Source organism: Coffea eugenioides, chromosome 5 (genome assembly GCF_003713205.1).
Source record: "Coffea eugenioides isolate CCC68of chromosome 5, Ceug_1.0, whole genome shotgun sequence".
Classification (NCBI taxonomy): domain Eukaryota; kingdom Viridiplantae; phylum Streptophyta; class Magnoliopsida; order Gentianales; family Rubiaceae; genus Coffea; species Coffea eugenioides.
In genome coordinates this window covers 43,695,409-43,721,767 of record NC_040039.1, presented here as the reverse complement: position 1 = coordinate 43,721,767, position 26,359 = coordinate 43,695,409, and the positions used below count along the sequence as shown (strand labels likewise).

Sequence of the window (26,359 nt, the reverse complement as noted above, 5' to 3'; positions counted from 1 at the left end):
GCTTATACTTGCTATCGATCCTAATATTTGTTTCTTCTTCCTTTTCCAGTTTCCATTTTGCAGGCCTATGGCTTACTGTTGTATTCGAAGAGTTTGTACGTTGTTCATTACATACAAGTATACAACTAAAATCGTAGTATTTTTTAACTCTAATTTTTACAATGAATTTGATGACTAATGCTACCTTCGATGCATAATGCAGGAAGTTGGTTCAAGACTAATTTATTCAATTTACCATCACAAGTGCCCATCGGCTGCCTCCGAGCTTTCTTTCATTATAGGTTTCCAATTAAAAAATTATACTATCAAATCCTTCAAATTATTAGTAAGCCCATCATCGATCTTTGCTATTACAAATTTGTTTTCTTTTGCATGGTTCGAAATAATTAGGAGCAGAAACATCTTTGCCGAGCATCGTCGAAAAGGTATTAGTTAATGACAAGGATATTATTAGAGTTTAATCTTAATAATTTTGTGTTTCATTTTTCTATCCTTGTGCGTTTGGATATATTAGGAGCTCCAATCCTTTGCCCACGATGGATACTTGTGATGGAAAATGAGATAAGTTAGTCTTGAACCCAGTTCAGTGCATGAAAAACCACATTATTCATCAATTAAAGTGTCAAAAAAAAAAAAGAACTAAGATCTTGATACATTTAAATTTGGGTTACACTTAATATATAGGACTTTTTTATTGGATATTCGTTAACATACTACCTAATTTACCATGCAAAATATACAGAAGCACAATTATTACACCTCTTATATTTGAATAATTTCTCAAATTAACTACACTTTTCAAAAAGAAAAAATAGTGTTACTGTTTTTAGCACATTTCTTATATATTTTTTTAAAAAATTCTATTTGAGGAGGAATGAGATTTAAGAAACAAGAAGAGAGAAAAGAAAATTTGTGTTGGAGCCTAATCTTAGTCATCAGACCAAGACACTGTCTGCTCAAAAGAAAAAAAAAAACTTTTCGTAATATACACATATATGTATATATAGTTTGTAGACACTTAGCCCAAAAAATTGCACCAGGCAATTTCTGTACAAGGAATATATGATTTTGGAAATCAGAATTCCTCCTCTCCCTTGACAGCTTCTAAATTCGCAGGAAATTATATGGCATCGTATGGCTGAGGAAAGTTAAAAACAGTTTGCTGAAATGGACATTTTTGGGAATTTTAAGCGATTTGTATGACGCTTCAGTTTGACTTAACTTGAATTGGCCATAGAAAAGACGAAAAATTTTGACAATTTTATTTTGTTTCTAGTTCACTTGCTTTTCCCTCGATAGAATGTAATATTCCTTTTCCTATGAACCTACAGAAACTAGACCTTAAAATTTCTTCTTCTTGTTAAGTTTTTTAATGGGCGTCTAATGAGCATTATAAAATAAGACACTATATAGTTTTGAAGTACACAATTCACGATCGTGTGGTTGAGCGAGACTGGTTGAGGTTAAAAGCAGATGCTGCATATTTGGAGAATGAATTAACAACTACATTAGAAGACCAAACTAAATACTCAGGTTCAAAAATAGGTATATCTAAGATAAGGACAACATACAAGGAAATGTTAATTTACTTAGGAGATTTCATTTAATCCACCTAAAACATTAAGTCCAGCAGTTATATTTCTATCTTCATTTAATTTTAAATTTCTATAAAATCTGTCAAATTTTAATTTTGAGTTTTTGTCACGGGTGCCTGCTAGGTCATTGTTTTTTTTTTTTTTTTTTTTTTGTAAATTCATAGGTCATTGTTAGCACGACTAAATCACATTTAACCTATCATATGAATACACACACTAATAATATTAATTTCTTTTGCATTTATATACTTTCCCTAATGAACTTACTTTTTGAAAAATATAACAAGTGAACTAGTGAACTACATCTTAACCAGCTCGTTAGATAGACCCATAAAGTTTAAATGTTTATAACAAAAAATTTATTTTCTAAAATTATTAATCTTAAGTTGGTGCTAAAAGTATTTTAGAAACTCCTAATTATATGGGTCAATGTGATGATAGCAAGTTATTAACCCATGAGATGTGATTCTATTTATAGGTGCAAGTGAATCAAGTCTACTCGTAGGTAACTTGATGCTCAATAAAAAAATGTCCGACTCAAACTTGATTTTATTGAGTTCGAGTTAGAATTCTGACTACATGAGTAATAATTCGAGTTGAACTTGAACTCCAAAATAATAAGCTCGGCTACTAAATATATATTTGTATTTATAATATTACTTATAGGATGTGGACTCCTTTGGGTCAAAAGAGACAAATAGTAAATTGCGAGACCAAAATTGTCACTAACCTCTCCTGTCCATGAAAGATAGGAGAAAAATGTAGTTTTGGTATCTAAATTTTGACACATGAGTGGTTTTAATTTTCAAATTTTGGATAAAAATAAATCTGGTATCCAAATTTTCAATATTTGAGTACATTTAGTACTCTTGACAATTTGTTTCCAAAATGTTATTGGAAAGAGTCACGTGATAGTTGCATGTCCGACGACTATTGCGTAAAAAAATGTCAAAGAAATGTAAAATATCTTTTTAACACTAAGTACCAAGAAAGATCTTTTAAAAACTTTAATCACTTGCCCAATTCTGCTCATCTTACTCCTTTTCTCCTTCTTTGTTTTGATGTATTTCATTTTCACGTTAGTGTGATAAAGATATTTTACGTTTTTGTGGCATTCCAAAAATATTCCAAAGATATTTCTCGCATGTTTAGGATATTCCCTTACACATCTGTCATTGTTTTACAAGAAACTTCCAAAATCTCCAAAGAAAAAAAATTGCAATACAAATGTGACCTTTATTTTCTGGGAAGAAGTTAAAAAAAAAACAAGCAAGTGATTTTTTTTTTTTTTTTTTGGGCAGGTGGTAGTCAAGGATCAAAGCTGGTGCTAGAATTAAGAGTTCAACAACTCAAAATATTTTGCTAGGATCTCCAGTCAGTTTTTTTAGATTATAAAGCTCATAACTATTTTTCAAATTTGAAGTAATACGGTCGTCAATGCTTTACCTCGTAAAATTCAAGAATTGACAAAAAAAATTTCTTAAGTACAATTTGTGTGAGATATGATCTAAACATTTAGAAACTATTATTACAAGTTATGCATAATGCTTCAGTACTCAATGCGGGTTGGATGAATCATTTGATTGATTTAATTAACAAGAGTTATTGGATGAATCATTTGATTGATTTAATTAAGGCTAGGAAATAAAATAAAGCAGTATGGACCTTTATATCCAGCAATTGTATGTGGCTAAATCTTAATCTAGGGTCTATTAACGGAATTAGAGAGAAGAGGGGGGACTAATCCACTTTGGATTAGGACTTAAGTTATTCGTATCCAAGTGAATATCAAAGACAATTAACATTCCCATCATTCACGCTTTGGATTAGGACTTAGGCTATTCGTATCCATGTGAACAACAAAGACAATTAACAGTCTCATCATCCAAGAAAAAAGGGGGAAAATACATAACATCAAAGAAGTTTCTTACTCCCACTAGAAAAAGGAAAAGACAAGAAGGTCCGTGCGGTGAAAGAATGATCAATGTAAGGGGCTAAATTCACACCTTTATCTTCTATATCCACACTGACTAATATGCTGATTTTGTTCCAGTATTTTGCAATTCTAATTTTATGCCTTTTTTACACACTACAATTAATTTGCTTAGCATGATTCGTTTAAAAATTTTTTTCTGTTAGTTTATCGTTTAAATTAATGTTTTCAATAAAATTTTCACAACTTTAGATAAATTTTGAGCTTATAAGATGTGTAATGTGTATTCTTAATTTGTTTTTCTCAATATATAACAATTAAAATTATCATACTTGTAATGTTTCTTATAAAAATTTCTAATCTTTTGACATTTATGTATAACCCCACTAAAGGTTTTGGTTGTTTATCAAACATTGTACCAAATTCACGGAGCATTTGATTTTCTTTTTCTTTTTTTTTTTAGTTTCTTCTGCAGGATGCATATCTATTACATTAAAATGATGAATTATTTGTGCCCTCTATTTTAGTGCCTTTAGTGCTTTTGTATTGTATTTTCAATGGTTACTGGTCCTATTCAAACAATTTTCTAGATATACATACAACTTATGCTTGTCTTTGAACGTAAACGAATGGAGACAGAGGTCATCATATTCTTAGTACCCTTTTCTATTATGAAATTGATGACTAACGTGATCAAATTCTAAACTAAAACGTGAAAAAAAAAAGAAAAAGAAAGAGGTTCAAGATTAATTCTATCACTAATTTGCAACCCATAATGGGCAAGAAAATAAACAAAACAGACTTCGATACAGACAACTGATTCATTCATGCTCCATCCCTTTAAAAAAAAAATCTTATTAACAAGATACAGAAACAAAATTGGTGATGTAAATCATTAAATTGGTGAAATACTATAAACAAAATTGATCAGAAAACAAAAATTTCAACGATCAGTAATGCCCAAAGGTCTTGAATAGATAGTTCAAGTTGAGCAAATATACTCTAGCAAGTAATCCTCATAAAACCCAACTACTGCATGAAGTTTGGTGGGACAAGTTCTCTTTTTTCTTAGGTCCGATCCACAACTAACTAGTGTAGTTTGGTTAGATCATCACGACTATTGCCTTTTAAACCTAACTCTTTGCAAGCATAATTTGCTAAACAAGAAGAAAAAAAAAAAGGAACCTCGATTGCATGATAGGAAAAGGAAAAAAGGAAAGAAAAAAGAATGGAACAATCAGAACAAAATTGTATCAATCAGGAACATTACACATCAATGTTCCAATCCTCCAGTACTATAGTAGGAACATCAAATGAGGATTCAGGAACGATTATTACCAACTCGCTTCTCCGTGGAAGTGATTTGAATCAAGTGGTGGAGCCACATTCCAGCAAAGTATAGAGACACAACACCCATAAGAACTACAATGAACACTAAAACAGAATAAGACTCCGATAAGCGTTTGGCTTTGGGAATTTGGCAGGAACCCCATATAGTAAGCACTAAAGTAGTGGCCGCTGAAATGAAAGCCACCACATTGACTAGCACATCCAGCCAGCAAAGGTGTCCTTTCATGGTCGTCTCGGTCTTGACCTCTTCAACTTCTTCAACCCTTTCTTCTCCTACTGCTACTATTATTACTACCTCCTTCACCTCCTGCCTCGTCTCTTGTTCTACCTCTTCCATGAATCCCACGTTATTGACGACAAAATAAAAACAAGGGAAGACCAAATAATTAAAGAGGAGAAGTTAAGAAGTTAAGAGTTACGAATAATTGACGACGGCTCTTCACCATTTTGCTCCTTTAAATAGAGGGTTATTTAGACCGCGGACTGTGTAGGCTTTTCCCTATCCCACAGGGATTCAAAATTTCTTTGCTGCTAATTAGGAGTTTCTTCCCTTCTTGGATTCTTCCTTTTTATTTATGTATTTATTTGTTTGTCAAATATATAATTACCTCCAAAGTTGGTACAAAGAACAATCATCTATCTATCCTCTAAGCTTTTTGTTTGGATGAAAATACGTTCAGGTACTAGTTAACACTCTTCTTCCAGAGTTCCAATACTCTTGTGGGGGGCGCTTTCGATCCGACATTTGTGCTTATACTTGCTATCGATCCTAATATTTGTTTCTTCGTCCTTTTCCAGTTTGCATTGTGCAGCCCTATTGCTGACTGTTGTATTCGAAGACTTTGTGCATTGTTCATTACATACAAGTATACCACTAAAATCGCAGTATTTTTTAACTCTAATTTTTACAATGAATTTGATGACTAATGCAATCTTCCATGCATAATGCGTAAAAATATGAATGAAATACAAAATAATAACTAAGATTAAACGCTATCTGTACCCTTGTAGAAAAGGAAAATCCAATAGATATGGTCGTGTAATCCGTCACAGTAATACAAAAAAAAAAAAGATTAAGTTATAAACAAATCCAGTTTGGCATATGTATACGAATGTAGAAAGTTGGATTTGGTTTTAAAATCTATGGTTCAAGATTGTGAGGAAATTAGAATTAAGTTTCTATCCTAATCAACATTGGTTTCATTAAATAGACCCCCAAAGCGTCTAAGCCAAGCACATAGACACCGTCAAACAAAAAATAATAATGATTTTGTTCTATTAAAACAGCTGCCTCCGAGCTTTCTTTCATTATAGGTTTCCAATTAAAAAATTATACTATCAAATCCTTCAAATTATTAGTAAGCCCATCATCGATCTTTGCTATTACAAATTTGTTTTCTTTTGCATGGTTCGAAATAATTAGGAGCAGAAACATCTTTGCCGAGCATCGTCGAAAAGGGATTAGTTTATAATGACATATATGTTGGATTCCCCTTTTCGATCAGGATATAATTAGAGTTTAATCTTAATAATTTTGTGTTTCATTTTTCTATCCTTGTTCGTTTGGATATATTAGGAGCTCCAATCCTTTGACACGATGGATACTTGTGATGGAAAATGAGATAATTTAGTCTTGAACCCAGTTCAGTGCATGAAAAACCACATTATTCATCAATTAAAGTGTTAAAAAAAAGAACTAGGATCTTGATACGTTTAAATTTGTATTACACTTAATATATAGGACTTTTTTTTATTGGATATTCGTTAACAGACTACATAATTTACAATGTAAAATATATAGAATCACAATTATTACGCCTCTTATATTTGAATAATTTCTCAAATTAACTATATACTTTTCAAAAAGAAAAAATAGTGTTACTATTTTTAGCACATTTCTTATATTTTTTTTTAAAAAAAATTCTATTTGAGGAGGAATGAGATTTAAGAAGCAAGAAGAGAGAAAAGAAAATTTGTGTTGGAGCCTAATCTTAGTCATTAGACCAAGACACTCTTGGCTCAAATGAAAAAAAAAAACTTTTCATAATATACACACACATATGTATATATAGTTTGCAGACATTAGCCCAAAAAACTGCACAAGGAATATATGATTTTGGAAATCAGAATTCCTCCTCTCCCTTGACAGCTTCTAAATTAGCAGGAAATTATATGGCATCGTATGGCTGAGGAAAGTTAAAAACAGTTTGCTGAAATGGACATTTTTGGGAAATTTATGCGATTTGTATGACGCTTCAATGCTACTTAACTAGAATTGGCCAAAGAAAAGCCGAAAGATTTTGACAATCTTGTTCCTAATTCACTTGCTTTTTACTCGATAGAATGCAATATTTCTTCTTAAGTTTTTTAATGGCCGTCTAATGAGCATTATTTAATAAGACTGGAGTGCACAAAGGTTGAAAGCAGATGCTGCACGTTTGGAGAATGAATGAACAACTGCATTATAAAAGCAAATTAAATACTCAGGTTCAAAAATAGGTATATCTAAGATAAGGACAACTTACAAGGAAATATTAATTTACTTAGGAGATTGCATTTAATTCACCTAAAACATTTAGGATCATTAAGTCCAGCAGTTATATTTCTATCTTTATTTAATTTTAAATTTGTAATAAAATTGTCGAATTTTAATTTTGAGTTTTGCAACGGGTGCTTGTAGGTCATTGTTTTTTTTTTTTTTTAATTTTAAATTCATAGGTCATTGTTAGTACGTCTAAATCACATTATATGAATACACACTAATAATATTAATTTCTTTTGCATTTATATACTTACTTTTTGAAAAATATAACAAGTGAACCAGTGAACTACATCTTAACCAGCTCATTAGACAGACCAAAATTATTAATCTTAAGTTGGTGCTAAAAGTATTTTAGAAACTCCTAATTATATGGGTCAATGTAAGGATATCAAGTTATCAACCCATGAGATGTGATTCTATTTATAGGTGCAAGTGAATCAAGTCTACTCGCAGGTAGCTTGATGCTCAATAAAAAAATATCCGACTCAAACTTTATTTTATTGAATTCGAATTAGAATTCTGATTACTTGAGTAATAAATCGAATCGAACTTGAACTCAAAAATACTAAGATCGACTACAAAATATATATTTATATTTTTAATATTACTTATAGGATGTGGACTCCTTTGGAAAAACCTAAAACCTTCTTTTTCTCTATCTGCCACTATCACTCTCTGCTTCACGAACGAGTAGGACTTTTGCTAAAAATTCTCTTTCTTCCTCGGGCTCTTTCTCCCCCTCTGTTCAATCCATATGGCCTCTCTTTCTTTCCATCTTCTTCATCTTCGTGGCTCTTTATCTTCTTCTTTAATAAATTCTTTTTTTTGCTAATTCCAAAATTTTGGCTTCTTGGTTCCTGGAAAAAAACTTCAAGTTCATCACTAGCTCTTTCCTTCTAGATTTGACGCAGAGTTAAAGGTAATCCATAAATTTTAGGGATAATTGCAGAAACCTCCCCTGAGATTTCTGACACTTGCACTGACCTCCCCTCTAGGTTTAGAAATGGCATTCAGCACCCCTGAACAGGAACAATTCGTTGCAAAAACCTCCCCTGAGACTTGATGTCCCATTAAAAAATTATTTGTAGAAGTGAGATAAGAAATTTCTTCCAATTTTGCCCTGATCTTGCTTGACAATTAGTATTGACAAGGGAGGGGCATAGGCATTAAGGATCAAGCAAGTTCAGGGGGTATAAATGCAACATATTTTTCATTCCAATATCTAGCTTGGTTTGATGAGTGTTTCGAATTAAATGCAATTAAATTTCAAATTTACCCCTGATATAACAATTCTTATAAAACAAAAGAATTACACATACGACAAATTAACATCTCCATAATTGTAACTACAATAGTTATTAACTTTTTTGATAAAATATAAGAAAATCATAAACCATAACAAAAATTAATACTAGAAAATAAATATAGTGGCTGTATTAATAAGGAGAAAATTCCCAAAAAGAGAGATTTTTAAACTAACTTTTAAAGGGTGGCGATTTTTGAGTCTCTTCCCAAAGGGTGAAAAACGCATCGAAGGAATGCGTTCTTCCAAATAAAAATGCAACTTTCAAATACGTTATTTTAATTTTCATAAATTTGTTTAAATATGAAAAATTGGTTAAATAATGCATAACATACCAGCTCTTTATAGGAAACTGGTAGGTTTTGTAGTATGTTTTATACCAGCTCTTTATGGAAAACATACCAGCTCTTTATGGAAAAAATTGGTTAAATAGCGCCCAAAGGAAAACTAGTATGTTTTGTATTTAACATAAATTAAATATGTGAAAGTTAAAAAAAAAAATTGCCCATAACATACCAGCTCTTTATGGGAAACTGGCAGGTTTTATATTTAATGCACTATTTAAACAATTTCGTTGGCCTGTGGAGCTAATTAACCAATTAGCGCATTAACCAATTAGCTAATTAGTTAATTAGACAAACAGAAATTAGTTAATTAGTTAATTAATTAATTAGTTAGTTAATTAATTAGTTAGTTAATTAATTAATTAGATAATTAGTTAGTTAATTAGTTAATTAGTTTAACATGCAAATAGTTTGTTAGTTTCGGACAGATGACAGCTTTAGTTAATTAGTTAATTAGATAAATAGAAATTAGTTAATTAGTTAATTAATTAATTAGATAATTAGTTAATTAGTTTAACTATGCAGAAATAGTTTGATTAGTTAATTAGATAATTACATAAATAGAAATTAGTTAATTAGATAATTAGTTAAGCAGTTAATTAGTTTATTAGTTTAACATGCAAATAGTTTGTTAGTTCCGGACATACAACAGCTTTAGTTAATTAGTTAATTAGATAAACATAAATCAGTTAATCAGTTAATTAATTAATTAGATAATTAGTTAATTAGTTAATAATTAATTAGATAATTAGTTAATAATTAATTAGTTAATTAGTTTAACTATGCTGAAATAGTTTGATTAGTTAATTAGTTAATTAGATAAATAGTTAATTAGTTAAATAATTTAACTATGCAGAAATAGTTTGATTAGTTTAATTTGTTTAACAAATTAAACGTTGGTTTTGATGAAAGTACTCAAACCTTTCATTTGATAAAGTCAAATACAATTAGGGGTACTCTAGTAAATTCACACACTTTTACCTTTTAAATTGGCTCCAACTTTTTCTAGGGGAGGTTAATGCTATTTCAAAATTGATAGGGGAGGTCAGTGCAAATGTCAGAAACCTCATGGGAGGTTTCTGCAATTTTCCCTAAATTTTATGCAGCCTTGTTAAACCAAGTCATTTTAGGCTTTTAATAGTTGATAAATGGATTAGTTAGATTAGGCGTTGACTTGAATTTGTGTTATATTTTTGTTTCATCAACTCCTTCAGCGATATTCATATCCTGATAGTTTCTATACTTGTTTGGTTGAAGGTTAACTAACATAATTTCACAAAACATTCCATGGGCATACGAATCAAAGCAATTCCACAAAGTTATCTAATGTGAGTCTAACGAAAAACTTCGGAAAAAAAAATTTGATATTAACCAAAGAAAAGAAAAGAAAAAGCAAAATCTCACTTTTTTTTTTTTTCATTTCTCTCCTGAACTTCAATCTTTCTGGGTACATTCTTTCATTCAAAGATCCCTGTTCTAAAACACGGGAAATTTTGGAATATTTTCTGATTTGTTTTGTTGCCCCTTTTCCCATCCCAAATAGGCTTTTGCTCATACCCAGCACTTAAACAATATAGGGAAAATCGCCATTTTAGTCCTTGAACTATTTTACTTATGCCAATTTCATCCCTCAATGTTTTTTTAGCCTAATTTAGTCCTTCAACTTAAATTTATTGTCCAATTAAATCCTTTCAGGAACGCACCACCAATTACAATTTTTCCGGCACAAAATCACCACCCAATTAAGGGCAATCCAGGAATTACAAAGCAAGGGCCAAAGCTAGAACCCAAAAAACTAAAAAGGGGAGAAAAACAAAATTTCGACCAAATTGGGATAGAAAATAGAGATCGTCAAAAGTTCTCTCCAGGACCATCACCAGTATCATAAAAAATTCTAAAGAAATTCGTTCAAGTCGTCTATCTACCTTCCATCAAATAGGGGTTGAAAAACTTGAAATGCCTCATTAGCAAGTCTAGCCTGTCTAGTGTTCGCATACCGAGAAAACCATAGTGATTCATGAAACTACAATTCTTTTAAGCATTTCATCAAACACTTTTCCGGCTTTTTCGACAAAATGCAATCTAGAAAACATATTGAGCAAAGAACTACACACAATGTAGAGTGCATATTGAGCAAAAAAAGCTGCTCACAAAAATATCCCACAAATGAGCTGTTTTTATGACAATCACACAAGATTTTACCCCAATTAATGAATCCTCTGGAAAAAACAATGCAGCAATTAGGAAAGGGCAATAAAGGAAACTTGAGAACTATGGCCAGAAGGAAAAGACCAGTGGTCGACGGCAAAAGACACAAACATGTTTTTGTTGGAGTTGGGTCGGGGGCGGCGGATGAGATGTTTGAGGCGGCCAATGAGGAGGATGTCCAGAAGTGCTCCTAAAAACAGGTCGAGGAGAAAACGATTGGCGGTGGCGGCGGTGGTCGAGAGAGGGTAGAGGAGGAGGGAGAGGATTAGAGGGCAGAAGAGGTGACCGTTCCCTGAGAATTCGAGGAATTTGAGGAGACTGTAAGGATTGTTGGGCGGAGGGAAAGGGCAGTGTCAAATTTAATGAGGTGGCGGAGGATGATGGTAGAATTGTTGGGGACGTTGAACCCATTTTTTGCGGGTTTGGATGGGTGGATTCGGCGGGCTCGCCACCCCACTCTCACTTCTCCGTCGGCCGTCACTCCAGGGAGTCGTCTACCAGCCGTTTCTCCGGCTCCCTCAAGCCTGGATCGAGGAAGATCAACCCAAACAACGGCGGATCGGGTGGGAATAGGCACCCTAGCCATAAGGGCCAAAAACTGTGGAAAGAGTGTGACGTGATTGAGGAGGAAGGATTGCTGGAAGACCCAGAGTCACGAAAGCCCCTTCCCAGGCGGTGCTATTTTCTCACTTTCGTTGTGGGATTTTTCTCGTTTGGTGATTCCGTTATCTGCTGGTTATCACGAAAGAGTGTAGTTTCATGAATCACCATGGTGATTCCGTTAACCAGCAGATAACTAGTTTGCCGGATTCCAGCCACTTCTTTTGCAGATTTTTGTTTTTCTCCCCAATTTAGTGTAAAATTTTTGTTTTACCCCATTAGATGAAAATTTTTCATATTTCTTTATTTTAACGTAGGACATGACTTGTACTTCCATTCTTGCCCTTGGTTAGGTAGCGTTTTTTCATGTCGGAAAAGGTTTAGTGGGTGGCACCACCGTAAAAGGATTTAATTGGACAATAAATTTAAGTTGAAGGACTAAATTAGGCTAAAAAAACATTAAGGGATGAAATTGGCATAAGTAAAATAGTTCAAGGACTAAAATGGCGATTTTCCCAACAATATAACTAAGAAGTCAAACTCCAACCAATTAAAACCAAAAAACTTCGCCAGACATACACAGTACTAAGCTCAAAGATCAAAACCTCAACTCTTCCGAAAGCTAAACATGACTGCTCTTTCTACCTCTTCCTCCTCAGTGTCGAGGTTCCTGAACCCTTTTTCACAATCCAAAACCCCAAAATTTCTCAACCTCCTAAACCCCCAGCCCCAGCAAAAATCGCACACCAAAAATCTGATCTTTACCCTTAAACCACCCTCCTTATCAATCCTCTTCTCCACCAAACCGTCAAAACCCTTTAAACCCCTCTTCTATTCCACCCCAGTAAGATCCCTTTTCACAGGAATTGTTGAAGAAATGGGCGAAATTAAACATCTGGGCTATGATAAAGATGGCAGCTTTACCATGAAAATCCAAGCAAAAACCATTCTTGAGGACATTCATTTAGGTGATAGCATTTCAGTCAATGGAACCTGCTTAACAGTGACAGATTTCGCTACCCAATTGGCTGAATTCACCATCGGATTAGCCCCGGAAACATTGAGGAAAACGTCTCTGGGTGAGTTGCAACATGGGTCTTCGGTGAATTTGGAGAGGGCTCTAAGTCCTAGTACGAGAATGGGAGGTCATTTTGTGCAGGGCCATGTTGATGGGACCGGAGTAATCGTGAGCCGCGAGCCAGAGGGGGATTCTCTGTGGGTAAAAGTGAAGACAGGGAAGGACTTGTTGAAGTACATTGTGCCTAAGGGATTCATTGCAGTTGATGGGACTAGCTTGACTGTGGTTGATGTGTTCGATGAGGAAGACTGCTTCAATTTTATGTTGGTTGCATATACACAGCAAAAGGTGGTGATCCCTTTGAAGAAAGTTGGACAGAAGGTGAATTTGGAGGTTGATATATTGGGGAAATATGTGGAAAGGCTACTTAGTAGTGGATTTGTTGATTCCATCAGATCATCACGACCTGTGGAGGTACATTAGTGCATCTTTTTACCTTGGTACGGGATAGTACTGGTGACAGCTGAATGTCATGTAGTACCTGAATTTACAGATTAAGTTTCAAATTTAGTTATTGAGATATGTTTTTAGTGGGCAAATTTTGTTTTGTTGGGCATTTTATCTGTGTGAACTTGTGTATGAATGGTATGTCAAAATTTGTACCCTTGAATCTTCAATTTATATAAACACAACCAGCTGCTACTTTGAAATCTTTATGGGACTTTTGTAGTTGAAATTGTGGAGAGGGAAAGCTAATTCAAATTGGACTTGCGTTTGGAATTGATAATTGTGCCTTGAGTGGAAATGCTTGTGGGCGGTGCGTGGATTTCAAGAAGTTGAACTAACAAGGAGGATAAACCCGGTTTCATACTGGATCACCTTTCAACTCCTAGATATAATCTTACTAAAAGCTAACTGGACAAGAACAGCATCTAGGATATGGCTTATATATCCCGAAGGATAAATTTTGATTTTAGTTGGGACATTTTCTAGTAGTCCTAAAATGTTTGTCTTGAAAGATAATGGTAGATATTGTATGTTTAAAAAGTCAACAACTCCCAAAAAATGCAGCGGTTTGCAGATCCTATTTGAGCAACTGCAGTCTTTCCCGGTTCATCCAAGTGGATGTTAGCATGGATTTGTTTTGCTTTCTTCATCTCTCTGTTGTGGAATTAATGACTGGTATTCTTGTTGATTAATCATCTTACCTTCGGTAATTCTTTGAAGCAATATTGATGTCAATTATAACATGAAACTAAGCTGTGCTGGAAACCTTCTAGGTGGACTCCCATTTCATCTCTCATGACTTGACCTGTAGCATCTTGATTTACGTTGTGTTCAAGGGCTTTCATCTGTATTTAGCTTCAATCTCTGGGAAAGTCCTGTGTTCCCTTCCTATCTCAGCTGTTTGGATAAACTGAAAGAATAATTGCTTAGAATGTCTAAATCACAACTAGTTACATCAAGAATTTGGGCCTCAAAGGTTGTAGGCTAGATTTTATGTCACTATAAGCATAAGGGAAATCACATTTTTATGAAGTAGCTTAAATTTGTAATCTTGAACTTTGAGTTTAATTGATAGCATTGGGAACCTACTGCTTTCTGGTAAAAGTAAGGATATTGCTAGTTGGAGTTTTTGAGTAGATCAATCAATTTATCTAAGACCTATTTTCTAGATTAGTTAATGCACTCTGCATCATATTTGTTAGCCACTGTTGCAAAGGGCATAAATGAAAACAGGACAAACTAACTTACAAATTCTTTTAGCCTTCTACACAGAGTTGTAATTTGCCAAAACTTAAAAGAATAAGAGCAGTATAAGCTGTAGTTTCTTAGCCTGCCAAACAATAGTAATCAACTATTTGTTTTGTGATAGCAAACTCTTTACCTTTAAAAGCTGTTGAAATGATAATGCTTGTTAGGATATTTTGAAGGCTTAACAGGTTCAAAAGACTCGGAAATTTTGTTGTTCCTCAAGTTGTTGCGGTCTTTATCCATTAGAGTCTATGTGGGTATGAGAAAGCAGATGCTTTCGTTTATCTTTCCTTTCTGAGGGAGCAAATTGCTGATATTTGTGTTGTTTTTATCTTTTAATACTCTAGTTGCTGTCAACTCAGATGCACTAATCAAATGATATGAGAGACTCAACAACATTCATTGAGAGAGAGAGAGAGATTTGACTAAAATTGAAACCACAGGATGAACAAGCTTTTGGCTTAAGAAGTTGATAATTAATGAGACATAACCTGAGTAATCTTTGGCTAATACTGAAACAATAAGACGAGCAAGCCTTTGGGTTAAGAAGTTGATATAGATGAGACATGGGATGACTAAGCTTTTTGCTCAAACGTATACTTTTAAGAGATGCTTGAAGCTAATCTATTGTAATTCTGAAAAGAATTTGAAGGAGACCTGAAAACCATCTCCTTGTCAGCATACAGTATCCTGACAATCTATTTTGCATCAGTAGCATCTACAGACATAGTAAATGACTTAGCATTTCATATGGTTTTAGCAGCTAAACCAAATAGATTCAGTCAATTCTGAATCACTTGCATCAGTTTGCTTTCTGTTTCTTGGGTTTCATCTGAAGCTAAACTAATGGAGAATAGATAAACAGTCATCCAGATGAAGAATTGTTACTCATATTAATGAAAAATGTTTTAGCTATTTTCACAGAAACTTGCTACTCTATTATCCAACTTTCTCTCGTAAAGCAGATCTATCCTTCATCTAGGTCCTTTAGTACTATATTCTATTGGTTGAGCTCATTTTTTACCTTAGCCTTTTTTGTTGACATCTTGATTTATACTTGATCAGATAGAAACTTGCCTAGGAACATTGTTCCAATTTAGTAATTGTTATTCTTCTAACTTTGGTGTCCCAACGCGGTATGTCATAGAAAGACTTGCCGTTTTTTATTTGATACTTTGTCAAGGTTTTTCTATGATAAACCGAGATACATGGCGATTATCAAGAAGCCCTATTGTTACAGAATCACTTAGAAGGGTATATTTTACTTTCAGCTCATTCATTTTGCGAACTTTTTGTCTGGTGCCTTTGGGTAAAATCAGTTTGGCCCAATTTGGGCAGTTCAATTTAAATGTGAGAAGTTTTTTCTTTTTTTTTTTTTTTTGCCACTAAAATTCAGATATGACTGCCCAAATCCGGGCTATGTATGGTAGGTCGAGTCCTGATCAACCATTCTTGGCAGTTGCCAAGAAACTCATTGCCGTGTGCCCTTGGCAGGCTGGAGTCTGTTGTGGGATTTATTGCGTACACCCAACCACATCTTCTACTATTGAAATCTCATAAATGAGATGAGTTGCGAAGGGGTTCTTTGAGTGGCCATTGGAGTTGTATCTTAACAAAATCTAAGGGGTGCGGGTCATTATCTTGCTGTCTCCAACTCCAACTCCAACTCCTGTGGTGGTTAAACTTTATATTGAACATGACCTGACCTTTCCTTCAGTGTTACTCCATGCACCTGGATTGCTTAGAACAGCGGACAGGTCAATGGGGAAGGATTTGAATGGATTTAATCTGCTCAGTGGTCCAAGTTGTTCAATTTGATATGTCGATAAATTCTTGGTATTCGGCCGACTATATGTTACATTATTTTCACATTGACGTGCTAATTGCTGGTCCAATTTTGTTATTCCAGTTTCTCGACAAGTTGATAATGTTATGAGAATTTACCATTACAGACGGTGTGTTTCGAACTTTTGTGTAATTTTACTGTAACTTATTGTAGTTATACAAATCACTCCCTTTTCCCGCTCCTCACTTCAGGTCACCCGCCACCGACAGCCTTTGCTATCCACCTCTGCCATCAATACTCTATTTAATAATTTTTTTTATGTTTTTTCTTTTTTTTAAAAAAAAACTTGTGGATGTTTTAGAGAGTGTTACTTCAGATGAACTTGTTTTACCATAAAACTACTTATGGCTCAGTGCCTCTTGGTTCATTCAAGCCATGAGGCGTTCTTTTGGAGCTTGGCTTTGTAAGGTCTTTATTAAGAGTTTGCACCGCATTGCAAAATCAGTGCCGAAATAGCAAAAGTTCAAGTCAATTTGCTTTGGAGATGTATGGTTGTACCCCAATCATTTTTATTGCTTTTATAGTGCTAGCATTCTTTGTGGTGGAAGGACCAAATAAAGCGTTATCTTATTCTTATCTTCAGACAATATGCTCTCATGTATGGATTGTTTCCGCAAGCTGCGCTCTTTAGACATAGCTTTCTTGACCATAAAAGAGAGCTCTTTTCTATGGATGAGGAGATTCTGAACTCACATTATCTCAAAAGAGGACCCCCAACAAATAAAATGTTCACCTTTAAGTCAACCCTCAACCATCTTGTCGAAAAATATCATATGCTAGATTACACGGTAATCTTGAAAAAATTAATGAAAAGTATTACATTGAATTAATATAATTCAATTTCTTCTTCTTTTTTTTTTTTAAAAAAAAAAGCAAGGGGGACCCCAACAAATAAAATGTTCATGCTTAAGTCAACCCCCAACCGTCTTGTCGAAAAATATCACATGCCAGACTACAACAGAGTAATGTTGAAAAATCATGGGATAATTGTAGAAACCTTCCTGAGGTTTTTAACAGTTGCACTCACCTCCCCCAAAATGTTTGGAAAATAGCACTAATCTCCCTTGAACTTAAGATTTTGATAGCAACTTCAGAACATGTTAGAGAAAGTACCATTAAAAAGGTCTTTTGGGAAGTGAGATAATAATTTTGTTTCATTTATACCCTTTTTGCCTCTTGTAAGGTAGTATTAGTAAAAGAATGAAAAACATTAAGAGATGGAAACAATTAGTGAAACTTAGATAATATATGTGCAAAGCGAACAAGGGTAGTAGTAAAATCTGAAAGAAACAACAAACATATGTTCAGAAATATGAGGTTCTAAAGCATATAAAGAGACTGTTAATCAAGTAAGAATATTCACCTTTGATCAATATAAGAGAGTTTCTTATTGTCATACTTTATAGTATTTCGATTTTACACTGTTTACTATATTTCATATACAGTTATGTTCTCTCATGATCGACATATCAATTTCATCATACTATAACTAACACCACAACTTTGTGTATTAAGTTGACATGATAAAGAATTACTTACCTATCATCTTTTGATTGTTACATATTTTTAACAGAAAAATTCTCAAAATTTGCCTTGATTTCTTCTTTCTTTCTCCTTTTGTTTCATGAATGCATAAGACAAAATAAACTCAACCAAAACCACTGAAACTTATTCTTTTGTGAAGTTTTACCTAGATGTTTCTTTCTTCTACATTTTCTTGCTTCTACTTCTCTTCTATGTAGAAAATATATGATTTCCATTGTCCTCTTAAGCGTTGTCCATCACAAAATAGTACCATGTTGGAGTATCAAAGTGTCACTATTTTGTAAGTGCACTTACAGTGCCTAATAAAACAAAAAATAACCGTTAATTTTGTTTAATTAGTTATCTTAGACTTGTTTACTGCCCTAATTTTTTTTGCTCCAAATTTGTTTACTAACAACCTTAAACTCTTAGGGTATAGAAGTAAATTTATCTTATCTTATGTCAGCTATAGGCATCAAATTCATGATAGGGGAGGTTAATGCTATTTTCCAAGCCTCATGGGAGGTGAGTGCAACTATCAAAAACCTCAGAGGAGGTTTTTGCAATTATCCAAAAATCAAATGAAAAGCATTACATAAGCTTTAAAAGAAACGAAGAAATACATGAATGTAAAGAAGTCATGTGTTTTTATTTTTTTAATTTTTGTTTGCATAGAAAAATTGATTGAAAATGAGTGAGATACTATGGCATTAAGACTAGTGGTCGTGGATTAAATTGTGTTTCTTATGTTTTGTAGTTTAAATAGGGATCTGAATATTAATTATGGATTACAAACAACTTTTCTTTTGTGGTCAACCTGTTACATGTGCTAGGAATACATAGATAGAGATCTCCTGATATTTTATGCAAGCTACAATTAAGAAATTCTATGTTAACCAATTAAAAGACGACAGGCTACTTTTAACATGGGCAGACGTTGACTTCTTAGTTATTCTTATCAAAACTTAATGAGATATATTAAAAAAATTAGTAGACTAGACATATAATTAAAATTTTTGAAACCACCTATAAAGAAAGAATCTGTATTTTCCTCTACGATTTTTTTACAAGTTAATCAGAAGCTAGCATCGCCTCAATGATTTTGGCCAACTCGTTTAATATATTTCAAATTAAACGGATTCCAAATTCAAATCAAAATGCATATATCAAACACAAAAAAAATCGTTTTGACTTTTTAGACATGGAAACAGCTTTTCGATTAATTATACAAATCATTATCGGACTTCTAATTTAGGATCACGAGCTCTTTGTGTTTGGCCTATACATGTCCATGATGACTAAACAATAACACAAGTTGAAATATTTTTAATTAAAACAAGAAAAATCAGATAAAGCCAACCACTTTAATTTTGGTTTTTGTTGATTTTTCAGGACTATGAATCATCTTGCACTATTGACTTTTCAAATGGATGGAATTGACTTAACTATTGGATGGAATTGATTGAGGGTACAAATGGAAAACCGAATATCAACTGCCAACCAGTCCTTTTAACTTTCAAATGATCCTTTTTACCCTCCACTTAAAGCCTTCAAATTTCCAGGCCATAATAAAACCAGTGAAGCAGAGTTGGGACTGACGTCGCTTCATCTCCAGCCATACACGTTGCAATCATTGACTGGAGCATAACCTCAAAAGATCTCCCAATCGGCTCCGACCTCCAACAACCGTTGTCTCGAAGAAATCAATTCCCGAGATGCCGCGGGAAACATGAATGAGCACTATGTTGAGTTTACCAAACTACCCCTATTCGAGAACATGAAATGCATCTAGAAGAGATTTTTCGTTCTCTTTCAAGAAGAGGATTTTGCTTTGGCCGATTTTACATCTTGGAAAGGAAAACAAGTGAAGAAAGAACTAGGAAAATGAGAAGCATTTCACTTTTACTCTTTTTTTCTTTATTTTAAGCCAAATTTCTTTTAATCTCCCTTAGTCCATCTCTTATAGTATTTTTATATTCTTCATCCTCATTTAACATGGCGCAATAATATCTTGATGAATGTAGCCAATTTTTTAGTATTTAATTCCTTAAGAAGGTTTTTTCTTTTCTACTTTTGATTTGATTAACGGGGTACAAATTTATATTGAAATACTATTTATTTTTTAAAAAAGTAATATTGTGATACGCCTTTGCAATTATTACATGTAGATATGAAAATTAGAGTTCAAAATAGGCACATTACAGTTAATATTTATGTTTGAATAAACTCTAAATATTTTACCTTTAAAAAGAGATCTGAACTTTAATTCAAATCAGATTCAACATTAAATAAAATTTATAAAGATCACGCTGATCAATATATTTCAATAAGATGAAAAATATCACATCTAATCGTGTTGATATACTTAGATATTTTTGTCTAAAGTTCTATTGCAAAAACATCTTATGGTCACCCTCTTTACTCATTCCTTCTTAGAAAAAAGAAAGGAAAAATTACAAACTAATATATAACCTCGTGTCCAAAAATGTTAAACAAAGGTGGAAAATTGATCCAAGGCTAGAAAAGTAATCTTAAGTGCCGGTGTGGGGCATGCAGCTGTGGTTACGGCGTCCAAATTCTAGCACTGACCAAAAGCGGACCAAGTCGCCCATCCAAGTTGCGAGTTCCCACTATAAATGGCGGCCCATGTCCCCATTCCCCTCATCCCAATTTCCATACTCCGAAGTAATCCCATGAAAATAAAAAGTAAAATCTGATTTTCCAACCCTGCAAATCAAAAAGCCAGCTGCAGCCTGCAGGCTTAATTTTCTTTTTTGCGCCATCAAGAATTCATGAAGAAATCAGGAATTGTAGCAGCTTCCATGGCTGCAGCTTCTGCATCAGCTTACTCTGTTTCTTCCTCCTCTTCACCCAAGACCAACATCCCTCATGAGGTATATGGAAGTCCTTCCTTTACTTTCGTTTTCCATGTGACTCGAGTCCTTTTCATTCTTGCGCAAGAAAATCTTCTTTCTTGGAAATTAAGGAGATGAGAAGACCTGTGAAATTCCATGTTTTTTCTTGTTGGAAGTCGAATCTTTTTACTTGTTTATCCTCTTTTTTCTCCCTAGTTTTTCAAGGTTAGGAGGTGAATATATTCTTCTATGTGATGAATGAATGTTAACTTTGCTTGATTTGCTTAAATTTTTTTAGCTGACGAAGAATTGATTCATTCTTGCCAGGATCTTAATGTTTCGAGCAAGAAAAAAGAGAAGAAATCTGCATCACAAACAACAACTTCTTCAGATAAATTTGCGCCAAGGTTTGATGGGTTGAGGTTCATAGAGACTCTGGTTACTGCTCACAGATAAAAAGAAGCCCTGATTCCAATCCATTTCTAACTTGAATTCTTGAAAAACCATGGGTATTAGTATGATGTTTTTCGGAATCACAGCATAGATAATGGGAAGAAAAACAGAACAACTCTCTGTTTCTTCTTTCTCTTCCCTTTTTTTTTGGGTGGGGCTGACTATGAAGGAAAAAGAAAACAAAAATTGATGGTTTCTTTGTTAAGGTTTTGTTGCAACTGGTGGGCTTTTCTCATGATATTGCTGTCTCTGCTTGTATTGTAATCAGCTAGTTCTGGCAAATTGATTGAAATATTAGTAATATTGCCCCATTTATACTTTCTCTTTTCTTCAATTTTGTGCACTTTTATACTGTTTATACTCTCTCTGTTCTAGCAGTAATTATTGGCTCAACAACCGGTACAAATACTCAAGACATTCAATATTTAATAGACTTGTCCTAAGGGGAAAAATGTTTGATGGTTATGGACAGGATGATAGCATTATAAATGTGATTACGGTGATGCATCACTATTTGTTTAATCAGCAGAGATTATTGACCTTAATACACCGTTGTACTACAATAATTTGACGTACTTATTATGATTTAAAAAAAAATTAATGATGAGTTGTACTATGACATATAAAACATTTTGCAGAAGCCCTACGCCATCTTGTTATGCAGGTGAATATGTAGTTTGAGATCTGTTCCCGCACACTTTTCTGCAAAAGTCATGTTTAGATTTGGATGCAACTGTAGAATGCCCTTTCGTCTTCTTGTAATGGGGATATTCTCAGCATCTGGGAAAGGCAGCAAACATATTCCGCAATCAGGGCTGTGGTATCATTGTTCCAAATTCAATTATGTTATCATTTCAGACTCCAAATCCCCTGTATTACAGATGATTTACAAGACATTATTTGATTGCATCATATACACGTTTTTTAATTTATTTTTTTTTATCTCACATATACTATCACAAAAGTAGTAGAATTAATCTTTTATACACTGATAGTGCATACACTTTCATTATTGGATGTCTGACATATAATTCGAATTTGAATTTGAAACTCAAATTTTGTATATATGTAGTGTATTCAATCATGATAGTATACGCACTATTAGCGTATATAAGATTTACTCAAAATATTATATTGTTGTTTCAAAAAACTTTTCCAAATAATCCTCTTTCCAAACATACTAAGACTGTCATTGTAGTACATTAGGTGATATGTCACCCTTCATTTTTGGCATATGACTAAGTATGCACTTAAAATCTGACTAATCTGTCATTGTAGCTATGATAAAAGATGTGTGACACTTGCGTTTAATCTGAAGAATCTCTAATTGGCAAGCCTTATTAGCACATCTATAGCTGGCATATAATATACTTTCTGATGCTACACTAAAATATCCACCAAACACCGACAATCAAGGCTGTGGTATCATTGTTCCAAATTCAATTATGCTCTCATTTCAGACTCCAATTCCCCTGTATTACATATGATTTACAAGACATTATTCGATTGTATCATATACACGTTTTTTAATTTACCTTTTATGTTTTTATTTATTTTTTTATTTCACATCTAGTACATCACAAAAGTAGTAGAACTAATTTTTTACACGCTGATAGTATATACACTTTCACCATTGAATGCATGACATATAATTCAAATTTGAATTGAAATCCAAATTTTTCATATATATTGTGTATCCAATCGTGATAATGTATACATTATCAGTGTATATAAGATTTATTCAAAGTATTATATCGTTGTTTCAGAAAACCTTTCCAACTGTCATTGTAGTACATTAGGGTGGTATATCACCCTTCATTTTTGGCATATGATCAAGTATGCACTTAAAATCTGACTAATGTGTCATTGTAGCTATGATAGAAGAAGTGAGACACTTGCATTTAATTTGAAGAATCTCTAATTGGTAAGCCTCATTAGCACATCCATAGCTGGCATATAATTTACTTTCTGATGCTACACTAAAATATCCGCCAAACACCGACAAATCCAAGCACCTTAGGTCGAAGAAAAGGTTCAAAACGTGAACAAAAAAATCAAGAAAGAGATCAATGGCATCAATTGAGGTTGAATGGAACAAAGGTAAATTAGTCAAGATGACTTGGTAGGGAGTCAGAAAGACAAAGACCTGTCATTGTACGTGCAACCACACATACAAATTTGTCAAAATTTTCAACTTGACTCAAATCATGTGACAAAAAGATGGGTAAAATAGTGAAATAATTTATTCGCCAAACACCTTTCATCCAAGAAATTATATATTGAACCTACCAATGATACGCTGACACGATTCTTTAATTGGCATTGGCCACAGCCAATAATATTTGCGTAATTTTGTTTGTTGTCCACATTATGTCTTCATTTTCCTCGTTTGGGGGGACAGAGGTTGAACTTTCATGGCTGTTGTTTTGTGAGAAATGATGTTGCTTTAAGGAACTTTTGCTGTTTGCTTTACTGGGATTTTCTGTTTGATACCTTCTCAATCCCTCTCCCTTTTCCTAGTCCGACCAATGTATTAAAAGAATCAAGAAACCATCAATGACCTGCATAACATGTTATCTGTTACTAATAGATCAAGATGGCGTAGCTAACAACACAGGCAACACTCATGCTCTTGCACCCTGAAGGAATTACAAGAAGTAGCATTAGTTGGAGAAATCATGTTGTTCGGGAAATTTAAGAGCCAATGTTGTCTACTTGATCAACCAATTGGATTAACTAATTAAAATTACAATTGCAACTTGTTTTTTTCCTTGTTCTTTTGCTATAGATACTGTAGAAATAAATTCTGTATAATCAAAATTTTTGGTTTATGTAACAAATGTCAGCTTAGACTTACTTTTCTCCGAAATTCAACTTGACAAGTATTTTTGTTTTACAACTTGACATATTATGCTCATGTTCCGAACTTAATCATAACTACTGATAAGTTATATATAGCCTATACAATAGTGGCCTTAACATGTTATAAATGGAGAATTGAGTCAGATAATGAGTCGAAATAGACGATAAGTAGAGATGTTTGAAATCAAAACCTTTCACTTAAAACAAAAAAGAAAAAAAATAGAAGTTGCAACTATAAAATCGACAAACACATACATAGAACCTATAATGAATTACACAATCAAATAAAGTAAATGCATTGAGCAACAATATTCCTCGAATATTTAATTGTGTGTAATAATTACTACATAATGAAATTTAATCACGAAAGGAAAAAAAAAATAGAGAGAAAGAAAAATCAAGAATCAAGTGGGAGAAGAAGTTTGAAAATAATAGGTTATAGTAACATTTTTGTTTGCTTCCTTGACGTGATTGGAGGGACGGTGACTAATGACGGCGGTGGCTGGCGCAAGTTGCTGGTGAATGAATTGTGACGGGGACGATCGGTTCTAAATTTTATGCTATTTGGACGGCCTTAAAATTTTCTTTTTTTTTTTTTTAAAAAAAAAAAAGGATTTTGGCTGGGAGGGAATTATAATCCCAATGCAAAAATGAGAAGCCAAATTTAATTTCATCTTTGTATCTTTAGCTTGAAGACTACATACAGTTTTTAATTTTTTGATTGATTTTTGTTTTGTTCAAGAGAGTAAAAAAAGGAAAAACTGGGAAGTTGAACAAAGATCTCTGCGGTCATCTGACTAAAATATCTTTACTAACTATTTTTTTGATGATTTACTAATTCAATTTAATAATTTGGTACCATAATGTATAATGTCGAGCGTGTCTTGTACCAACTATTGTAGACATAAATTATATATATATATGTATATAAATAAATAAGTCCAAATTGTAAGTATATATGTCACAAATGTTGGTTGGGTCCGTACACCACACGGGAAAGAGTGATTCTGCTAGATATAAGGGATAATTTCAGAAACCTCCTCGAGGTTTCTGAGTATTTGATTGCCCTGCCTTCAGGTTTTAAAAATTATATTTACCTTCCTTGAAATTTATTATTTTATAACATTTAGGTCTAACAAACAATTAAAAAGTGATATTAGGAGAGAGAAATAATATGATTGTACTATTGTCCTTCATCTACTAAATTGTTTAATTAACCTAGTATCAACCCAAATATTAAAGAAAACAATAGAATTTGTTGTTTATCATTTGGGATCACATATGGCACAAAAAATAGTATATCATTCTATATATTTCATTTAATATAAGATCGAAATTCCTCTTTTCAGTTACAAATCCATTGTCAGACAAGATCAATAATAAATAATCAAAACAATCTATAACCAAAATATTAAAAAGAGTGAAATTTAATATCATAAAAATCTCAGCGACTAACCTTAATATATTGAAAAGAATATTTATGATGTTAAAGTTTGTTCTTTATAATATTTTGGTTGCATATTTTTTTTATTATTTGTTATTAATTGTGTTTGACAATGAGTATGTAATTGAAAAGAGAAATTTGGATCTTATATTAAGTGAAAAATATAAAATGATATACTATTATTTGATGCTATATGTGATTTTATCCCTAATGATAAACAACAAATTGTAGTGTTTCTTTAATGTATGTGTTAGTGTTAAATTAATTAAATAATGTAGTAGATGAGGGACAATGATGGAATCATATTATTTTCTCTCTCCTAATATCACTTTTTAATTATTGGTTGGATTTAAATGTTACAAGATAATTAACTTCAAGGGACGTTAGTGTAATTCTCGAAATCTAGAGGGAGGTCAGTGAAATAGTCAGAAATCTCAAGGGAGGTTTCTGAAATTATCCTACAAATTTGAGCTAACTTATTGTAATCTGATTATCCTGCTCTGCAACTCCAAGATTTATGTGTCACGAAAATTTTAGGGATAATTTCAGAAACCTCCCCTGAGGTTTCTGACACTTTCACTGGCACCCCCTGAGGTTCTCAAAATTTCACTGACCTCCCTTGCTTTTGAGTTTTTGGTAACATTGCAGTCCAAATCTGATTGCAATATTATTTTCATGTGTGAGAAGGTATTTTTATTCCATGGCTGCCCCTTTGCTCCTTGTATTA

The 26,359-nt window shown here is 33.2% G+C and overlaps 3 protein-coding genes across 3 annotated transcripts in view; 2 read left to right on the top strand and 1 right to left on the bottom strand.

Annotated features, from left to right (window-relative positions):
* Positions 1–5,215, bottom strand: part of LOC113771762 — a 23,359-nt gene extending 18,144 nt beyond the window's left edge. The window contains exon 1 of the mRNA XM_027316324.1: positions 4,871–5,215. Within this exon, the coding sequence (XP_027172125.1) occupies positions 4,871–5,215 (345 nt within the window). The remainder of the gene's footprint in view (positions 1–4,870) is intronic.
* Positions 5,216–12,432: 7,217 nt separating this feature from the next.
* Positions 12,433–13,609, top strand: LOC113770271 (riboflavin synthase). The gene has a single exon (XM_027314690.1). It carries the CDS (start codon positions 12,504–12,506, stop codon positions 13,374–13,376), a length of 873 nt encoding a protein of 290 aa, XP_027170491.1. The 5' UTR covers positions 12,433–12,503; the 3' UTR covers positions 13,377–13,609.
* A 7,064-nt stretch (positions 13,610–20,673) lies between these two features.
* On the top strand, positions 20,674–21,660 carry LOC113770205. Its single transcript, XM_027314602.1, has 2 exons — positions 20,674–20,912; positions 21,201–21,660. Exons 1-2 carry the CDS (start codon positions 20,811–20,813, stop codon positions 21,327–21,329), a joined length of 231 nt encoding a protein of 76 aa, XP_027170403.1. The 5' UTR covers positions 20,674–20,810; the 3' UTR covers positions 21,330–21,660.
* The last annotated feature ends 4,699 nt before the right edge of the window (positions 21,661–26,359 follow it).